The sequence below is a fragment of the Bombus affinis genome, chromosome 11 (genome assembly GCF_024516045.1).
Source record: "Bombus affinis isolate iyBomAffi1 chromosome 11, iyBomAffi1.2, whole genome shotgun sequence".
Taxonomy (NCBI): Eukaryota; Metazoa; Arthropoda; class Insecta; order Hymenoptera; family Apidae; genus Bombus; species Bombus affinis.
In genome coordinates this window covers 1735743-1756941 of record NC_066354.1, presented here as the reverse complement: position 1 = coordinate 1756941, position 21199 = coordinate 1735743, and the positions used below count along the sequence as shown (strand labels likewise).

General features: G+C 39.0%; 2 protein-coding genes across 3 annotated transcripts; both read left to right on the top strand.

Moving 5' to 3' along the window:
• The first annotated feature begins 4608 nt into the window (after positions 1–4608).
• On the top strand, positions 4609–8385 carry LOC126922204 (uncharacterized). The gene is made up of 4 exons (XM_050734570.1): positions 4609–5672; positions 6437–6664; positions 7099–7443; positions 7982–8385. The coding sequence occupies exons 2-4, from the start codon at positions 6484–6486 to the stop codon at positions 8383–8385; spliced, it is 930 nt and encodes a 309-aa protein (XP_050590527.1). The 5' UTR covers positions 4609–5672; positions 6437–6483.
• A 2761-nt stretch (positions 8386–11146) lies between these two features.
• On the top strand, positions 11147–15522 carry LOC126922071 (probable splicing factor, arginine/serine-rich 7). 2 transcript variants are annotated; one of them, XM_050734276.1, is made up of 4 exons: positions 11147–11395; positions 12606–12899; positions 14131–14491; positions 15215–15522. In XM_050734276.1, the coding sequence occupies exons 1-4, from the start codon at positions 11347–11349 to the stop codon at positions 15456–15458; spliced, it is 948 nt and encodes a 315-aa protein (XP_050590233.1). In that variant the 5' UTR covers positions 11147–11346; the 3' UTR covers positions 15459–15522. The 2 variants fall into 2 exon arrangements, with proteins under 2 accessions (XP_050590233.1, XP_050590234.1); XM_050734277.1 differs by having other exon boundaries at positions 11147–11335; positions 15215–15521.
• The last annotated feature ends 5677 nt before the right edge of the window (positions 15523–21199 follow it).

Genomic DNA, 21199 nt, shown 5'->3' with positions numbered 1-21199 from the left:
GCCGAGCCCTCGAGTTTCATCGGGTACCCGCGTACCTGCGGAGTGTGGTCCGGGCATTTCTCTGGGACCGAAGCATCGTCTACAACGTCCGTGGCGGGGGGATGATTGAGAGGGCGGTGTACCGCGGGGTCCCGCAGGGTTCCGTGCTGGGTCCGCTGCTGTGGAACATCGCGTACGACGCGGTGCTTCGGGCGCTGATGTCTCCGGATTCGGACCTGGCGTGCTACGCTGACGACATGTTGGTGCTGGTTTGGGGTACGGTGTGGGGCGGAACCGTTCGTCTGACGAAGCTGGCGGTGGCCCGCGTGGTAGCCGCGATCAAAGGATTGGGGCTGAGAATGTCCCCTGAAAAGTCCGAGGCAATGTGGTTCTGCCGTAGGGCTGATCACGGGACGCCTCCAGCGGGCTATCGCCTGAGGTTGGAGGGGGCTGAGATCGGGGTCGGAACCAACATGAAATATCTGGGCCTGACCCTCGATAGTCACTGGACCTTTGGCGCTCACTTCGTGCGCCTGGCACTGTCTGTCGAGGCGACGGCGAGCGCATTAGGATGTTTGCTGCCTCGATTGGGCGGACCCGGCGTCGGAGTGCGTCGGCTGGGCGGAGGACCTGATGGCCAGTCGCCGCAGTCTCCTGAAGGTCAGGAGGTTGCACAGGACGGTGGCCATCAGGGTAGTGAGAGGCTTCCACACTTGGGGTCTGTCGGACGGGGTCGGCCCGGTGGGCGCCGATGTTAATGGTCGGGGTCGACTGGCCTTGCTCGACAGATGGCGCGCCAGCCTCGACATGAGAGCGGGCGTGCCGGGGCTAAGGGTCCTCGAGGCCGCCCTTCCAAACTGGGACATTTGTTTGGACGGGGCCGGGCCCCCCTGACTTACAGAGTGACGCAGGTGCTCACCGGGCACGGGTGCTTTGGTGAATATCTGCACCGAATCAGAAAAGAGGCGACCGCGCGTTGCCACTACTGCGATGCGAGCGTGCAGCACACGTTGGAGTACTGTCCGACGTGAGCGCAGCCGCGCCGCGACCTGATCGCGGAAATCGGATGGGACTTCTCGCTGCCGACTATCCCCGAGGTACTGTTGGTGAGCGAGAGAGGGAGGAGGGCCGTGACCTCCTTCTGTGAGCAGGTTATGCTTCGGAAGGAGGCAGCGGGGAGGGTGAGGGTGTGGAACTCCCACCCCGAGAGGATCGGCCGGCGGGGGCGCTGCAGACGCCGCGGACGCGCTTGGACGAGGCGCGCTAGGGCCGCCGCGCTCCCCGGTGGGGGTCAAACTTAGGCGCGGATAGATCAGCGTCTCGGGACTGCCAAGCAGTTCTGTAGGGGAACCAGACTGCCTTGTACGTCGGCTCCGGCGACGAGGTGCGGTGTGACGGGACCGCATACCAGTCCATTAGGTGATGCATTTTGTGCTCGGGGGGGGGGGGGCGGTGTGTCGCTCGCACCGGTTCCCGGGCATCTCGATCTTAGCCGGAACAGTCATCGTGGAGGTTTTAGTCGGTTGGAGTCCGGCACTACCACGCCGCTTCCCCCCCCCCCCCTCCCCGATTTGTCCGTGCGGATTTCCTCCACGTCAAAAAAAAAAGGTCTTAGACGTTCGCCTTAGTAGCGTCATACAGTGAAGACTACCCAAATTCGATTCCTGTCGAAGATTCTAAATGTTCGCCTTGGTATCTTCACACACAGAAGACTACACAAACCTAATTCCCACCAAAGTTGCTAACTTCCCTCCATAAGAATCACTATAATTATATTCTATCGATCCTGTCCTTACAAAAAGCATGGAGATAGATATCACTTCCTTTTTCACAATCACAAGAAATCTCTTCTCTAGTTTGCTCAGAAAGTTTGTTTTATGATAGATGATATATTTTCAGTTGTATTTAACGGAATTGGAGAAAGATTATTTACTATGAACATCGGCCTGATAAAGAAGTTTGTTACGTTTGCAATGTTAAAATTTTCTAATCTTGTGGATTGCGAATGAACAAAAAATTTTTCAAGAGATTGTAAATGGTCAATGATGAATTATTCATACGGAAACACAATGTTTAGAAATGTTTGTCAAATGTCATCGTGTTTGTTACATTACCTATGTAATTTTCTAAATTAAATTTTCCTTAAATTTCGCATTTAATATTTACAACAAATTAACATGCCTTATATGTGTAAACTTCAGAACCTCTTATCCATCCTCGACACGCGAATTCATTTTCACTGCCATAATCATCCGAATCCAACCATATATACACTCCATTCGCAAACGAGGCATGACGACGTTTGCATCAAGCCATTAACGACACGAGACGTCGGATCGGACAATCGTTCGATGCTTGACCTATTTTCACAAGCTTGCAAACCGGCAAACGTTAACTCGACCGTAAGGGTGAGAAGCAACGCGAGACTCCCTTTAATGTCTCGGCTTAGGAAGAAGAAAAGCCTCCCTGGAGGATTCTTACGTCGTGTCTTTCCCTCCTTTCTTCGTTGTTCACCTGCAGCCGCTAGTTTACGATGTCCTTCTAAGAGGAAAGTAAGACATTTCCACGGAACGTTGCTTTCGCTATCACGGCGAACTTCTTTCGTTCGTGTATTGCTACACGTCCTTCAAAACGTATTTTATGTCGAAAAGAAAGCGTACATAGAATCACTCGGCTTGTAGAACGGAGGATATAGAGCTGGATATTCGTGCGAAATGTTTGAGAATGTTTGCCTATGTTCGCTAGTATGTATTTGTATTAATGGAAACACGAAGTGTGTGCGAACTATATTAAATAATTGTGTATCATTGTAGTATTTATAAGTGTTTTAACATGCTTCTGACAAATATTTGCAGACATTCGTAAATAATTGCATTTGCGAGTGTTTGAAGTAAGGTATATTATGTGGATATATTAAAAGTTGAATATCCATTTTGACAAACATTTGCAAATATTTACGAATAATTGTATTTGCAATTGTTTAAAATAATTTCGTATATTAAATGTCGGATAACCATCAAACGTGTGCTTTTAACAAACATTTATAAACATTCGTAAAAGTTTATGAACATTTTCATCATTGTTGAATATCCGTGTCAGATAAATGATTGTGAATGAAAACGTGTACCTGAGCATTTACCGTCGATCAGTAGAAATGGTGAATAGCCATTTATCTCCACCGAATGTACAAAAACACAAATGAACTGCCATTGTCTTTAATGTGTCAACACTACTTCAAACGCTCGCTATCCTTTTAAATTGTATACTGGAGTACATACGCGCTCTTCAAAATATTGTCTAATATTTGCTAATGTTCGCTAATGTGAATTTTCTTTGGCGGAGACACGAATAACGAACAATAACTAAGGATTGCTAATATTTACGTACATTTAAGATAATGTCGATACATTAAAGGAAATACGCTGTTCTTAAATTTGGCCCTCATTTGAACGCCTCGATTTTACTTCGCATTTCCTTCTTTCCTTTTGGAATAATTATTGCAATATACGTATGTAAGAACGTAACTGGAGACGTTTCTCTACATTTGGTAATGTTTCTTAACCCTTCGAGCGTTATTTGCCTTCCACGATATGGAAATGGAATACGTACTAGTTTCTCAGGAAAGGTACAAAAAGAACTGCTCCTGAGAGACATATTTTGATATTCTACGATCTCGCAGAAGAAATGAAAATAACGATGCGTTTCTTTGTAAAAGAAATTTTATAGTGGACGACTAAAATGATATAATACTTGACATAATATAGTACAATTAATTTGACACATCTTATGATTTAATTGCTTACCGACATACATTTATATTTCTTTATTCACAGATTACATAGTATCTAATATGTGATAGAAAAAGAAGAGAATAATCTCTCTCTGACACGTTCTACAACAATTTCCAAATTTCCTGAGACTATAGAAAAAACTAATAATATGCAAAAAATATACTTTTTGTTTTGAGAGAAACGATTCAAATCGTAAAACGCTGGATCATTTCTCAAAGAATCCCTTCAATCATCCCTTAAAGTCAGTTGCCCTTATACACCAATACTTAACCTAGCAATAGAACTTTTATTTTGCAATAAATCTTCGACTTCCTAACACTATAATAAACCTCTATTCCCTTTGAATTCTGCACGTTCGATCCATTACTTTCCCATCTGTTTTACATTCTCCCTATCTGACATTATCGAACTAGAATGTTTTCATTCTAACACCGTACCGATCATCGACCTATCAAGAAACTTTTCAACTGTAATTCATTGTTCAATCGAGCGATGTTTCCACGAAGGGCGAATTAAAGCAAATGCATCGTCTTTTAACACGGATGAGTTTCATCAAGCGTTCTTGACTCGTGTTCCAGCTCGAACGAGACAGAAATCCGCGACAATCCCAACGGTGAGGCATTCAAAGAGCCGTGACACTCTCCCCTGTGGCCAGTCGAGTGCGAAGAACGTTAAATTCGCGAGGGGCGCTGGGTGGCTTCGCATAGTCAAGGACAAAGCTCGAAAGTTTTTCGTCCACGTGACAGTTGATCGATACACAGACTGGCCAAAAGTAGCAAACGAGCTAACTGCTCGAATGTATAATACATGTATAATGTATAATGTATAATGACATGTATAATACATGTAATAATTTTTAAGTGATTAGGAATGTTGTCAATTTTATGCATTTATGAGAAACTTGAAGGTAGTTTCAAATAAAGATCAAAAAATTATTTTAAATAAAGATAAAAATAAAAATGTAGAAAATACAGATAATACACAGAAAACATGAAAAATATCCAAAATAGAATAAAACTATTTTCTACCTAAGTTCCATTCTTTTACTTGCATTTACCAAAATATGACTGCATAAATATCCGTATTCTAGTGATCAGATTGTTACAACCAGATGTATAGATCACAGATTTAATATATCAAAATTTTAGATAACTTGTATAAAGTTTAAAATTCGACGATCATCTGCAAGGGTAGTTTCTTTGAGAAAGTCTGATAGTGAAATTGTTGTCGAATTAACTTTCAATACTATGTGCAACGGAGGAAACATTATGAGATGAGTGTTATAATGCACGAAGGTAGAATGAAGATAGCTTGTACGGTGATAACGACGAGCTCGAGGCGATAGCGAGGTTACCAGAATCTCTTGCGGGATTCAACAACGTTTATGTCAAGGATAAGTGGGATGAATTTTGGATTTATAAAATTTGATGGAACTCTGGAGTAGCTTGGATATTTGACAAGAACGATAGTGCGCTGTTGCTAATATCGGCGATGGCAATATAGTGTTGCTTGATTCATTTTATAATTGTGAAATCCTCAGATGATGATGACGAAAATTGGATACATTTAAATTAAAAAAGAAGTGCACGTTGCAAAATACGACAGTTAGAGTCACGAAATTACAAAACAGGAAGGACATCCTTAATTCCGCAATAAAGAAACCTTATCGAGACGATTCGAGACTCGCTACACTTAGATCCAATGTGTGTTAAGTTGAGCAAGCTAAGGTTGACGTCTTCACGGTTGTGAAATTTGGCCGCAGTAAGAGTGATAAATCTGCGATATATATACTGAACTTGTAAAAGCTATTTCGAATTGGGATTCGATAAGGATGATCAGGATTTGTGGATGGTGGACCGTGACAGATCTTCCTGTGTATTACTCGGAGAACTCATACAGCAAGTAAGTTATTGCCTAAATATATTTTCCAAGTAACCTGTATCCAGAAAATTCTCACCATGATTTATATGGCACTTCCTAGTTGCATGAAATGATGATTAATACTCGATGAACCTTCATGACCTTTAACTAATCTTCAGTACCAAATTTTCAATGTTATGTACTAACTCTGGCCTAACTGGCAACGACACGATCTCGATGAACCTTGTGATCTTCAAATCACCCTAAGTACCCATGCGATTTATATGACCTTTCATGATATTCAAATGACCCTAAGTATCAAAGACCATTGCACAAAGGTCCTCCAAAAATGAAATAGCTTAAAATGTCAATGTCCAAATAACATCAAACAAATTTCAATACTTTCATACACATATATTCACATACACACACGCGCACACACGCGCGCGCGCACACACACACATACACACACAGAGTACTATATATAGTATAATAATAGTAGTAATAAAAGTAGTACAATAGTAATATTGTACTATAAGATTGTACTATATCTACTAAAGATTGTATTATATATGTAGTACAATATTTATAATTTGTTTTGCATAGAAATATTAGATTTCCAATATTTTATTGTTATTTTCAAAATAATCGTATTTTAAGAATGAATTAGTAAACTCGACAAAAGTTTGGCACTGAACGAAAACGCAAACATGTGACATCTTTTTATACAACATGACGTAGCTGCTAATCGATGAACCGAAGGAAACGAGTGTTTTTCAACGGCGACAACAACTCCGCTGTTTCAGCGAGAAGCAATCCACGGGACGAAGAAAAAAAGTGTCATTACTGAATAATGGCACCGCCAAAGGGGAAATCAAAAGGCCGACTCTGGAAGAAACAAATAATAGGGCCACGTTATAGCTATCAACAACGTCCTAAGCGACAAAACATTCCACGCCGAGTACAGACTCTTTATCAACCCACGACTGTACGAGAAATGGTGTACAGGCTGCTTAACAGCAAACATAACCAAGGTGCTATATTATGTATAATGAATTGTCATAACGAGTTTCGTCGATAATATTATTTTTCTTATAGTCTTAGCTTTCTTATAGCAAGAAGATATAATACCTTTCAATTAAAACAATTGAGATAAAGAAAAAGATTTAATTTCTTTCTTCCTCATAAGTTTTTTTTTATGTCTAGTAGTAAATTTTGCGATAATACAAATTAATCTTTGAATAATAGAATAGATCTAAGATAATTGTCGCGGAGTAAAAAAATAAAGAAATTTATTTAATAGAGCAAAACTTTAAACGCAAAATATGTAGTTATTTCAATTCGATAGAGCATTCACTACTCTTCTAGACTGCTCTGACCAGAGCGTTGTAAGGAAAAGGAATATTTCACGCGATATTACAGCTTTCGAACACGTAGAACATTAATAACAATTATGAACCTCTTTCAGGAAAAAAGCAAAGAGACCCTGGAAGCGGCAGGTTCCACGGAAGTATGCGGAAGTATCAAAATACACGAGAGTCCTCGTACGATAGTTCGCCCTATCGCGATAGCTCGCCGTCCATTCAGGACTCAGAGTACACAAAATCCGTGGCAACGTCCGTGGAGAACTTGTCGAGAATGATGGAGGCCACCAATAGCTCAGTGGGCAGCAGCTCTGGCAACAGCAGCGTTTCGAATGCCTCCGTGGAACCGATTGCTCTCGCAAAGACGATCGATAACACTAGAGCCTTGCTGAAGAAAAAGTCTTTCGTTCAGGTCATCAACAATTACATCAAGGCCGGAATAGAGGAAGGTATCGCTTGGATGCTCTCTAATCCCGATATTTGCTAGAAGCTCGAGGCCTCGTTTGTTGGTATCAATTTTTTGTCAGGGTTACTTTCGAGGAAATAGAAAGACTATTATACACAAATTTTGTACAAGTTTTCTTTAGTTTTGATAGTTATCATAAAAATTAACTGCGTCTCTAAAAATGGAATTTTTTAATATTCTTTATATTTTTTAACTTAGTTTATTCTTTTAATTGTATCCAATATCGTAAGAAGAAATGTTATCAACCTGACGATAACGTAATATAAATTTAGTCATCAAAATATAACATATAGAACATAAACGAAGATGACGCATTTTAAAATTTCCGTAAGACGGGGAAGTACATGAATTTAGATTAGCGACGGATAAATCTAGACACCGAATCAATTTACACGTCTAGTATATCAATGTAACTCGATTATAGTTAGTTTTTAAATCTACAGAATTTCGCCATTCGTTTCAGATTCTATTAACCTTTATAAAGTTTCTATAGCGTGACAAACTTTTTACCTAATCCTTAGGAAAACGGCAAGCGAAGAAGTACATCCGCAAGGCACTTTCCTTCGGCGTGAAATCCGGTTACCTAATTCCTGCTGGTCCACAAGGACAAGTGATACGAGTATCTCCAACGTTGATAGAATCGAAGAAGAGTGACATAGAGTCACGAAAAAGACGAAGGAGGGCCAGAAGAGGTGAAGAAGACCCGATAGCTGATGCCCAGAAATGGCGTCGATTAACCCCTGCTTGGGACACGAAGAACATCACACGCCGTGAAAATACACCAAAACCGGAAACTCCGCCTCGAAAAAGAAGAAAGACCTCGAAAAATTCGATTCAGGCGAAGAAGAGTCCCAGGAAGAAAACCCAGGAACGTACTCCACGGAAGAACAGAAAAAGGAGGAAAGGAAAAAGGTTAGTAATCTAAACGCTGTTATGTGTTTCTTATGTTATTCTTTGCTTTTTGTGGATTTACAAGAGCTTTGGAAATTAGGGGTAAATATCTTTGGGTATGCTTGCACTTTTTGTGACGAAGCATTAGTTAATTTTTATGAGGCCTTTTTTGCTCGTTGCTGGTTAATTTTTTCTACTATTAATGATGTTCTGTCAAGTTTGAATAATTGATGAGGGTTTAATTAATCGAATACTAACTAAAATCTTTTTCCAATATTAAAACCGTTAGAATTCTGTTTGAATGGTTAGATTGCTGATTTTTATACACTCTCGTATTTTTGTTATTTTCTATATTTTTGTATATTATATATGCATTTTATACAATTATAATATTTGCAACTTTATAATTATATTGTAAACCTACATAATTCTAATTGTAGAAACACCCGCAATGTAGTAATGCTTATTTAAACCTTACTACGTTTTTCAGATCGCTATCGTACTAATTATATTTTTATATCGCTAAAAAATATCTTGATTTTGAGAAATGATGTCTTATTTCTGTTTTATACTAAAGTTTTTCTTAAAATAGCTAATATTTTCTGGTTTGTTGAAACAAAATCGAGATTCGAACATAAAGATTTGTAAACAATGTTAATATTTATAATTACTCTAATATCATAATTACTGAAAAACGATTCATTTTATTTAAAATATTTATTACAGTCTTATTCGTCGATAAAATAATTCATTACATAACAAGAAAACTACGGACATTCACAAACAAAACGACAAAGTGCTCTAGTATTATGGTCTATGGATAGCAAAACAAACACGTGGGTGTTTATGAACAAAACAGCAAAATATCTATAAATTTCACCTACTATGAGCAAAACGGTGCGATGGGTATTCACGAACAAAACGACGAAATGCTTGAAGAATAATTTGAAGTTCTGTTTCAGAGATAATTTAATAATATCAACGCTGTCCAAGAGCCCGAGCAACAAAATCGACGAGTCTCAGAAGAAAATAAGAAGTACGCGAAACTCGTACAAATACGATGTGGACAAGGGAAAAGAGGATCATAGAAGTAGCAGGACTAAGTCTTCCCGTTCAAGAAAAGGAGATAGTGAGAATACGAAAGAGAATAAACCAGACTCGAGCAACGAGGATGCATACAACGCAGAATTGAGCGAAAACGAAGAAATCAACGAAAGAATGGCAATAGTACGACAGAAATCGACGACCAGTCGAGAGGATGCTTTGCGAAATAGCAGCGGATCATCCGGAAATCCAGCGAAAATCGTCGAAGAAAAATTGGATGCCTCCTATGAAGAAAATAACAAGAACGATACAATTGAGAATTTGGATTAACTATTTATTGTATAATTTACTTAGAAAAAAGTAAAGAAAATGTTGTAAAAGATTTCTATACAATTTTGAAATATTAAATCTAAAAGAAGAAGCTTTTTATAGAGATTTATTGGATATCTTTTAACTAGGAGTGTATTATTAGTATGTATACAATTTTAATTTCTTTTGTAATTATATAAATTTCAAATAAAATTAATTTTGAATCGTATATGTAATATCAGCTATTCTAGCGATTTTCTGGTAATTCTAGCAAAACAGGACCATCTGTAGTATGTATTTCTTAGAACTATAGCAGTGTAGTATATGTTTGGAATTGTATAAATTTGCCATAGGACATCGGCGTGATCGTGTAAGAACCAATTGTACCGTCTAGTATAATTTTACGTTCATTGAAAATTTCAACAACGTTCATCATAAATTTAGAATGAAAGATATATTTATCTTAAAATTTGTACTACAGTGCAAGCAACGACAAACTTTTTATCACAAAACGCGTGAAATACGATTCTAAATTTATACTAATTATAAATAACTAATTTTATATTTGAAACTCTTTGTATCGATTGACTGAACTCTCAAAGTCAATAACAAGATTTGCTCTACCATGCAAGTCGGCATTTTTTCGAGAATTTGTGACGATGTCGATGATCTCGGGTCGCGGAGTTTGACCTCATCACCCTTCGCCAGCTATACAATGCCGTGATCGTGGTTAGTTGATCGGGTTCCACGAATCGGAAGTTGTCGCCATGATTCCATCAATGTGTATGTGCACACAAGAAAAATAGACAGAAAAGTCAACAGACGGAAAATAGTTTGTATATTGCAATGTCAAAGAACTGGCTTATAATGAGACAGGCCAAGAACTTAATGCGAAATGGGAGAAGTAATAATATTGGTGTAAGTAATAGTGTAATAACATTGATAGTTGCATAAATAGGAAACTAAATGAGAAACTGTGGAGTATTTGCTTGTCCTGTTAGATATAAAAGATAATGAACCTGAAATTCTTCTGTGCATAGATCTAATTTAGTTTCATTTTCTGTAATTACAAGCTTAATTTATTTATGAGCTTTACTACAATCGGTACAGTAATCGGTACAGTACTCGGTACATAATATTGTGTAATAGAAATTTAATTAATCATTTTTTTATTATCTTTATTAATATATTTCATGATCTTTCTTTAATTGAAATTAAACAGAAATCGAAAGTAGAGTATTTAATACGATCAAGTTTAAAAAAAATGACAAAGAAAATGATTCTTCGGCAACTTCGAATGATAAATAGAAAATAAATGAATGAGAAAGTAGGCAGAAGGCAACGCCTGCTTTATAAAACGCGTAAAGAGAATAGCAAACGTGTGAATGTAGTCGACGAGACGAGATTTCGTTGTTCCTTGAAAAAAAAAGAATAGGCGAAAGGAACCGATGGATTGGCACCGTCGGTCGTGCCTCTCTTCTTTTCATCAATGTCCTGAAAATTCCTAGACAAAATTTGGCGCCACGACCGATCAAAATCCTAGAAAAAATTCGACTGGACTATCGAAATCCTTCGGAAACACGGCGGCTGAGGAACAAGTACGGACGTCCAGAGGAGTTTCACATCCATCAGTAAGCACAAAATGGCCCACATAAAGAGACGTCCTCATGCGCGAAGCCATCACAAGATGAGTGAGTGATGATCTTGGAAAAGATTTGAGCAAAAAATGACAAAATTCTTGTCTTATTTCCACGAGAAATTCATTGGAATGATGACGTAGCGTATTCTCTATATACTTTAGAAGTAACGACTTTTTATATTCTTCGACACTTTTTTGTTTTTCCCGATGAAAGAGGTGAAATTAAATTGCATTAGAATATTAATTTAGAAAATTATCGAGACTAAAATACACATTTTTTTCAAAATAAAGATACGTTATCGCCTAGCAGATTTTATTGATCTATTTCTTTGATTGTTAGTAATGGCCACAAAAGAAGACATTCATCGCTTGAACATATATTCTATTTTGTTTATCACGTTTCGTAACGACACCCACGTCTGGTACTTTGTAATTCTTCCGTCATTTTTCAATTGATTTCTTTGAACTGAAATGCCAAGCTTCGTTCGATATTTGCAACAGGCATCGTGGAACATCATTAAAAATTTCTCCCGCAAATTCCAAGGTACCTTCCCGGCGTTTTCATTATTCAAAACGAATTGATCAACTGAAACAACTGCCAATTTCTTTTACTTAGCCTTGAGATCGTATTCTAAATTGGAAATTTCACGACTTCCGATATAGATATTTTTGATTTAGAGAAAAATTCAGTATATTCTTACATTGTATTCTCAGCCTAAAAATAGTCGACTCTACGACGTTTTACAACAATTTCTAAAATATGTATTCGATTTAAAAAATTATAAATTTTACATTTAAACTTAAGATCACTCGGATTAACTCTCTGTAACTTTTCTGATTTAGAACTTCTCTATAACATTGCAATTGCTTGACGATCCACAAATAGTGAAATATTTAAAGTTGAAATATCTTTTTTCCAAAGTTTAGAATAGACACATCCCAGTTTCCATCTTTGAACTTTCAAGAACAGAAGCTTTCGGTCGAATTTCATAGAATTCTCATATCCTATCACTGCTCTTTAAGAATACCAGTAAATCTCTAAATCTTATAAAATTCTTCAAAAAAAAGTTACATTCAATATCAAACAACCTGCAATGCATCAGAATTTTCATTTAGCAGTCGTCTCAAATTCTCTTGCATCTTCCACGCGCTTCTACCTGAACTTGCGAAAGAATTACACGTAAAGGTCCAAGTTTTGAAAAAGAAAATCCTTGTCTGAGTATAGCTGGAATCTGCGCGGCGACTAGTTTATCGCGTTTCAGAGTTACGTCGTAAACCAAATATCTCGGAGCTGGTGTACAAATTCCTGCGCCTTGGCGGGAGCAAAGAGGAAGCTTGTGAAGCGTTGCGAAATTACAGTACGAGGTGTCGGTACTGCAAGCGGCCGAAACGCCGTGAAGAAGTTTTGAATTGCCTAGATTCTCGACCTGGCGGTAACATGGCCAACAAACGGAAAGGTTCGGCAAGGAATTCCAACATTCACCGGGTGAAACGACGCCAAACCTCCAAGGACCACACCCTCTCGTCATGCATGTATAGGGGCAATGGAGGAGAAGGTTAGTGCAATGAAAGTCATGGAAATTGTTTCTACATTCTAGACGATGCACTGTTCAAAACAGATTAGCAGATTATTTGCGTTTAATCTACTGTTGTATAAACTTTATAGATCGATACTATAGGTTTTTCAAGTTTTATTATATATTTTCTTTTTACAAGTTATTATGAGTTTCTCATCTTATGGGTGATGGATATACTTTGATACTTTGTTTACATTAGACTGGTGTTTAATGAGAATTGTTTTTATAAATACTTTCTATGTATAACTTTTAAATCTTTTTATATTCCTTTATAATAGAGATCTCTTTTTACGCTTTTTGCGTATAATACTCTATATCGATATCTAAGTTAATAGTTAAATAGTCTAGTGAGAAGAGTATGAGATATATGTATCAGAAGGATGTATGGTCGAGAGTTCAAGGCGAATAAAAATAACAATTGTAAACCCTGTCCTTTTTCATAGATAAGAGGCAGAAAAAATAAACTATCATTATTATATTCGAGATCTTTCTTATATTATTCAATAATTATATTTTACACTTTCTATAGCTATACTTAAGACAGTCACATTTGTGACATCGGCATAGTATCTAGGTTAATTTAATGACGTACTGAAATTATATAATGAGTCACACTTATCTAAATACCATTATTTGTTACCTACTAATTAACTTAACTATAATCGTAGGTCGAGTAATATTTATTACGATCTGAGGATAATTGCAATTGCTTAATGAGCGCGAAAGTTTAGCAATAGGTATTGTTATCTTTTATTGCACCGTTATATAAAGGCAATAAAATGATTAATTAACACAGCAGTCCATTATTATTATCGGAGGCAGTTAAATAATAATCCGACATACTGCACCTCATATGTAATTTATTGCTTAATACAAATAAAATGTTCCCTTTTTCAACATACAATTTACTATTTAGCCGAAATTAATAACTTCTACGTGCCAAGTCACGTTTTCTTTCGATAAATCAATATCATTGATTCATCATCATTTGATTATTACAACAAGTTTTATATACAAACCATTTATGAGTTTTTTCAATGCATTATTTTTTCTATCCATTATTCAATACAGCATAATAATTTTGAAAATAATTTCTGAATATCAAATACACGCGAAACATTTCTCAAAATTGTACATATTCTTAAAAATTCTATATTCGCAGCATATATTATGTTTATCAAATATATTATAAAATCCTATTTCTCTATAGGAATAAGAAAAATGAAAAGATACATCCAGAAGGCAATCGATTTCGGCGTAGAATCCGGTTATCTCATTCCGAAAGACGCGGCGTACAAAGTTCTCCGTGTATCCTCGGATCTCATGAACGAAGGCAATTACGAAAGTAAGGATAGAAAGTCGGACAGCACTGTTTCACAAGTTGAGGACAGAAGGCCTCGTCGAACGCCGATTAGATTCGAAGACTACGAGGTGCAGGACGCCAGGGGGCGACGACGTAGAAGCAGGAGGAGAAGAAGTTCAAGGCGAAGGAGATCCAGGAGTGGATCCAGAAGAAGGCGAAGGAGGTCGCGAAGGAGATCACGAAGAAGACACGGCAGGAGACGTGACGAGTAATTCTACTAAGTTCTTTTTTCTTTTATCTTCCCGAAATGAAGTTCGTATGTAAGAGAAATACCCATAGAAACTCTTTCAATTACGAGTATTTTGAAAGTTTGAAATTGAATGTTTCAATGTATAATGATCTAAGCTCAATAAAACAAAATACTCTATAGAATATTCTATAGAATTAGCCTTTTGGAAACACCATTCTTCTTAAGAGAGGAAATGGCACGATCAACAATTGAATGAAAGGATTTCGAACGTTGTATTTTTAAAGATCTGTTTATTCCAATTATCTTCGGTTAATCTATTGCTTGATTCGCATCATATGCGTTTCATATCGTAAAACATTAAATAAAGCAAAAGGTAGAATTTCCCAATAAACGTAATTAGTGTATGTTACTATATTTATTGCCAACAGCATATGTCCCGTATATTTTTGCTTCCAATTTTTCTGCAAACATAAAAACATCCATAATGAATCGATAATAGCATTCCAATATTTCCAATGTAATAATTCATTTACAGTGTAATAATCTGATTATTAATTTCACATCAAAGTTTTATATCAGGAACGTGAAGCGTAGCTTCCAAAACATTCTTCTTCTTAGAAATTTAGCTTCATAGAACCATCCCGAAGGACAGTCATAATAGCATTAGTACTATTAACTTGATCCCGATGTCGTTTCCAGGACCGCCGTTCTAAGTAATTAAACCGAACGAATTCGTTTTAGATCTGGAGCCGAGGAAGAAGTGGTAGAGATCGAGAACGATGATGATTACAACTTCGAGAAACAGGGAGAGAAAAGGAAGAGTCCGGATAACGCGAACGTAAGCGAGAAAAACGAACGTCTAAATCAGTCCGATGGTGAAAAAAAAGCAGAGAAGGCAGAGGACGATGGTTCGGATCTGTCCATCGACGAGGACGAAAGTGACGACGAGGAAGGAAAAAAGAGAGAAGATACGACAAAATCGTAAACGTGGATACATCGACAAATTGATCGTGTTGTGTCAAACTCATACCTTGAGATTATGACGTCAAATGAAACTGTTCATATAAAAGAGATGAAATGTCCCGTGGTAATATTTTCTTATTGGAATTCTTCTTGCAATTGACAATTATGTAGAATACTTATTTATGGTCGTGGTGATTCATACAAGTGTAGTCATGAGTAATAGGTTCACGTTTACATTTTTTGACAATAAAACAATAATATCGTGAAATATATAATTAGATTTATTCCATTACATATCGCGATAGTGAAAATTGATTTTACTCATTTTCTTTAAAAAGATAGGGTTTGATACTATTTGGAATTTGATTGAAATTCAAGCTATTTATTTTAATAATTTAACTTATATGAATAGAAACTTGAATTCAACTAATTTCAAGCTCAAGCTTGAGTCACTTAAATACAAGCAATTTTATTAATCTGAACGACATTTACATCAAAAGGTATAGCTATAAAACATTCCCACTAAGTACCTCTAATACAACCACATAAATTCAGTCTATCATAAAGCGGCAGCCTAATTTTCCTCTTCCGCCAACTAATCGACTGTACCTCTACTATTGCGAATCTTCAAACCTCTTGTGAGCCACCCGTCCCTTTCCTATAGGAGCGTTCACCTTCGTTCCAAACAAGTAAACGGCCTCTGATAGAATTATTAAAAGCCCCCCCCCCCCTCTGAAGGGAAGAAGGGTAAACACAGAGGGACCACCTATAATCCCGTCGCCTAAGTACTTCATTAGTAGTAATAACAAACGAGTCATAGCCCAAAGGAAATTGACCATTAGTCAGCCTAGGCGTAGGTTTTCTTGCACAATTAAACTCATTAGCATGATTTTACAAATCGTATGTACCAGACTACCAGTGCTAGTAAATTTCCTTATATAATAGTATTAAATTTGGCAGGAAAATAATTATAAATGATGTTCTATGAGTCAATTTTATAAATTCCAAGTCAGCTGATTATTTTATTCCATGTAAAATAATAAAATTGTACAACAAAAATCTATAACCTACACTTGTTATTTGTTGATTACATTAGTATTATTATTAAATAAATTATTATGCAGAAGGGCCCAGGACACTTCCATCACAATTGTCTCTGTCTTCTTCAATATTTCTTGCAAAATTACGGAAGAATTTTTGGCTCGATGATCCAGTTTAAATCAAGAATTGCTCGTGAGTTTCGTTTCATATGTAGAAATAGTATCCCAAAAGCTACTTCGAAAGAGCTATCTCGTAAACCATAATTGGATAAAGAATACGCTTCCAACAGGGAGCGAAAACATATCCCTTGAAGAGCGAAGGCAAAAAGGTTCCGCGTTTTGTTTCGGTGGGCTTTTACGAGCTTTCCTCCGTTATCCTGACTGTATTTTCGAGCTATCGCGGGGAGACGCGGTCGTTAGAATACGCGTCAACGGTAGTCGTAAATTCCCGTTACGATTAGAATAATCGACACCACGAATAGTTCGATCCCCATATTTCGGTTAGGATAATCGGGGTAGTTGTTGCGGTATAACACTGGGAGTCACAGAGTTATAATAATGTATATTTCCAACACTTTATACAATCACACAAAGTAGTAACGCCGTTGATTAAGATATAGATAACGAAGAGAAGGATTATTCTTAGATGAGAGAAGGAGAGCTTTAGGAGCTCTAGGCCCTTGAGAGCTATAGGAACTGTCGGACTTCTGGATACTGTGAGAGCCGTAGGAGACTCTAGGCCTTGTAGGCACTTTGAGAGTTGTAGGAAACTCTGAGAGATATAGGGACGGTGAGAGTTATAGGGAATGCAGGAACTCTAGTCACCGTGAGAGACGATCTAACTCTAAAGTTTATTCTAATGTGAGTACGGAAGAAAGCTCGGTATGGGTGTGTCCTTTGAACGAAGAACGCGGATTCGTTGCTTACATTTTCAGTTAGGAAAGTGAGGGCAATGATCCGCGATGCCCATTGGTTATGTCCAATGTTGGAAAGGAAGATAGGAGGAAGAAGCCTCCTACTAACTTGGGTCCTAGGCGACATTGTTTATGGGGAGACTCGGATTTTCCGTTAGGTAGATCTCCGCTTTTTTCGTTATGCCACTATCAACTTTCTCCGCAATTCTTAAGAGCACGTAATAAATCCAAGGACCCTTCTAAAAAACCAGCTTTTTTATTTATTAGAATATTTACAATCAATTCTCGTTGAGAATTTTCAGTAACTTAATTTGGCGTGATACAATGACATGGATTATAATAGTTTTATATTGTTGGTTCTAGTAGAAACTAAGGATTTAATCTAGAGGGTATTTTTTTTTTAGTTTGCGGATCTGGTCCATCGTGTCCAGTAGTTGGGTGACTAATGGGTTGTGGTGGTTGTTGACTCTTGTATTATATTTGCTTCTGGACTTGTGTATTTCATCTTTGACTGTAGGTATCTTGAGGTCACGGTGGATTGTTTCGTTGGTAACATACCAGGGTGTATTTAATAGGGATCTTAGCGTTTTCGATTGGAAGCGTTGGAGTATTTCAATGTTGGAATTACTTGCTGTTCCCCATAGTTGGATTCCGTAGGTCCAGACAGGTTTTATTACGGCCTTGTAGAGGGTTATTTTGTTCTGTATGTTTAGTTTGGAGTGTTGGCCCGTGAGCCAATAGAATTTTCTTAGTTTTTCCTTTAGTTGCTTTTCTGAGATATGTTTTTTCCAAGTTAGCCTCCTGTCCAAGGTCATGCCCAGGTATCTTACGGAGTCCTTGCTTGGGATTATTGTGTTGTTAATGGTGACCTGGGGGCAGGTTTGTTTTCGGAGCGTGAAGGTTACATGTGAGGATTTTTTTTCGTTTATTTTGAAGCCCCATTTTTGGAACCACTTTTCCATGGAGTCGAGACATCGCTGGAGAGTGGATGAGGCAATTGCCGGGTCTGCATGGGTAGCTAATAGTGCTGTGTCGTCGGCAAATGTTGCTATTGTTACCTCGTTTGATATAGGTAAGTCGGCAGTGTAGATGGAGAACAGTAGGGGTCCGAGGACACTACCTTGGGGTATGCCGGATTCCATTGGGAATGTTGCGGAAGTGGCGTCTAGGCATTTAACTATGAATTGTCTGTTGGTTAGGTAGGATTTTAAGATGGAGTAGTACGGGTGGGGTAGGATCTTTTTGAGCTTGTAGAGTAGCCCTTCATGCCATACTTTGTCGAATGCCTGCTGGATGTCTAGGAATACCGCTGAGCAGTATTTTTTCTTTTCAAGGGTTTGGCTGATCATGTGTGTTATGCGGTGGATTTGCTCTACTGTTGAGTGTTGTTTTCGGAAGCCGAATTGGTGATCTGGGAGTGTTTTCAATTCTTCTAGGAGTGGAAGGAGATGATTCGTGAGCATCCTCTCGAATAGTTTAGACAAGGTAGGTAAAAGACTGATTGGGCGATAGGAGCTGGTTTCATATATTGGTTTACCGGGTTTAGGGATGAGGGTGATCAGTGAGATTTTCCACGCCTTAGGAAAGTGTTCAAGGCGGAGGATAGCGTTAAAGATTGATGCGATGAGTGCGATCCCTTTTATGGGAAGTTCCTTGATTGCTTTATTTCCTATTAGGTCGTGACCTGCTGCTTTCTTGGGGTTTAGGCGACTGATTGCTTCTATGATCTCTGCAGAAGTGAAGGGTTCAATAAGAGGGGACATTTGGAAAGGAGTGTGCAGGTATTCGGTAACGTCCGCAGCAGCTATGGAGGAATGGGGTTTGAATACTTCAGACAAGTGTTTGGCAAATAGGTTGGCTTTTTCTATAGGGCTACGCGCCCATCCACCTTGCGGGCGGCGGATTGTGGGGGGCGTATTATTTGTGGGGGGCGCGTGAGTTTCCTGGAGGCCTTCCATAGTGAATAGTTGGAGTCGGCTGTGGGGGACAAGCTGGCGAGATATTTGTGAAAACAGTCATTATTGTAGTTTTTTATGATTTTGGATAGTTTTCTAGTTGCGTTGTTTAGTTTGCGTTTGTCCTCCGGTGTTCTATGGGTCTGCCATATTCTTCTTAGTCTACGTTTTTCTGCTATTTTTTTTTAATATGTACTGGGGATATTCGTGTTTGCTGGTGGACGTTTTTGCCGGTGTGGAGAAGCGTTTATTATGCTCGTGTTTAGGTATTCCGTGGCTGCTTCGATTTCTTCATTGGTTTTTAGTGAAGTTGAGGCTGAAGTTGTGTGGGTAAAGACTTCTCTAAAGAGCTGCCAGTTGGTGTGTTGGTTATGAATGGAGCCATTAGGTATATTCTCGATGATAGTTGAACTGACTGTTACTATCACGGGGGAATGATCAGAGGAGAGATCAGCCGAGGAATTGATTTGGACGTGTCTCGACGAGATATTTTTAGTTATGAGGAAATCAAGATCGGGAATTTTGTTTGTGTCGGTGGGCCAGTATGTGGGTTCGTATTTTGTAAGTTAGTTGAGGTTGTTGGTTATTATGCTGTTGAGGAGGTTTTTGCCTCTTACTGTAACCAGTCTGCTGTCCCATTGGGTGTGTTTGGCGTTGTAGTCTCCTCCAGCTATGAATCTATTGCCCAGGGTGTCCAGGAAGTTATCAAAGTCTTCTTTGGCGATGGAGTGTCTGGTAGGGCAGTATACAGCTGAAGTGGTGATTGTACCATGACAGTCTTCTATTGCAACGTTTGTTGCTTGGAGGTAGTCTTTCTGGAATGGTGGAAGTTCGTAGTGCTTAATGTTTGATTTGATTATGATTCCGGTGCCGCCGTGGGCCTTTCCGCTGGGGTGATGGGTGTGGTAGAAGTTTTTTTTTTTTGCGTGGGGAGGGGAAAATGCTATTACGCATGCCCAGTGACCCGCATCACTGAGTTATGTGGGAGTCGGTCGGATGTCGTTGCCATACCCACTAAAAACCCCTCCTCCTTCTTCCTCCGCTTGGGGGGCAGACAACCCCGGTAAAACCTGTCGGCAGTCATCAGGGTTGTCCTTTCGTGCCCCGTAGTATCTACTTCTTCGGGCAGTTACTGCTCATGTCGTCCTCTCAGCCAGTTCAGAATACTGGGCTGGTCTCCTTCTGCGGTTTTTCGTTGTTTCATGTTCTTGCCCTCATTGCTCCGCGTAGTTGTTGTTTCGCTCGTTCTCCTCCTTGCCTCTTCCCAGGCCCTCGCTGTCACCCTCCTGTGACACATGACGGTCTTGCAGAATTGCCTGAATTTATTCCAGCTCTCGTCCTTGGCGGTCACCGTGGCGATCAGATTGCCCACGTCTATCTTCCCGCCCAGAGCGTTCTCCAGCTCGATCCTTCTGTCCGTCCACTTCGGGCACGCGAAGAGGGCGTGCTCTGCATCGTCGTTCGGGTCTCCACAGTCGAGACAGTTGCTGTCGCTGTCCCTGCCAATCCTTTTCCTATAGAGACCGAAGCTCCCATGCCCGGTTAGCAACTGCATGGTGTGGTGATCGATGTCCATCTTCTTTTTGGTAAATAGCAGCGCACTCGGTATTATCTTCTTTGTGATATTTTCTTTTTTGTAGTTGTTCCACTCCTTCTGCCAGTCCTCTTGGGCCTTCTTGCGAATCGCCTCCAGTTCCTCCTTCAGCTTGCAGCCGTCATCCGTGCCAATCCTGGACCCATGGATCTTGTTCCTCTCGTAGGTCTCTCCGAGCATCTTTATCTTTATGTAAATCGGGAGATTCCCGGTCAACACGCAAAGTGCCGCGTGGGAGACGGTACGGTATGCCGTCGTTG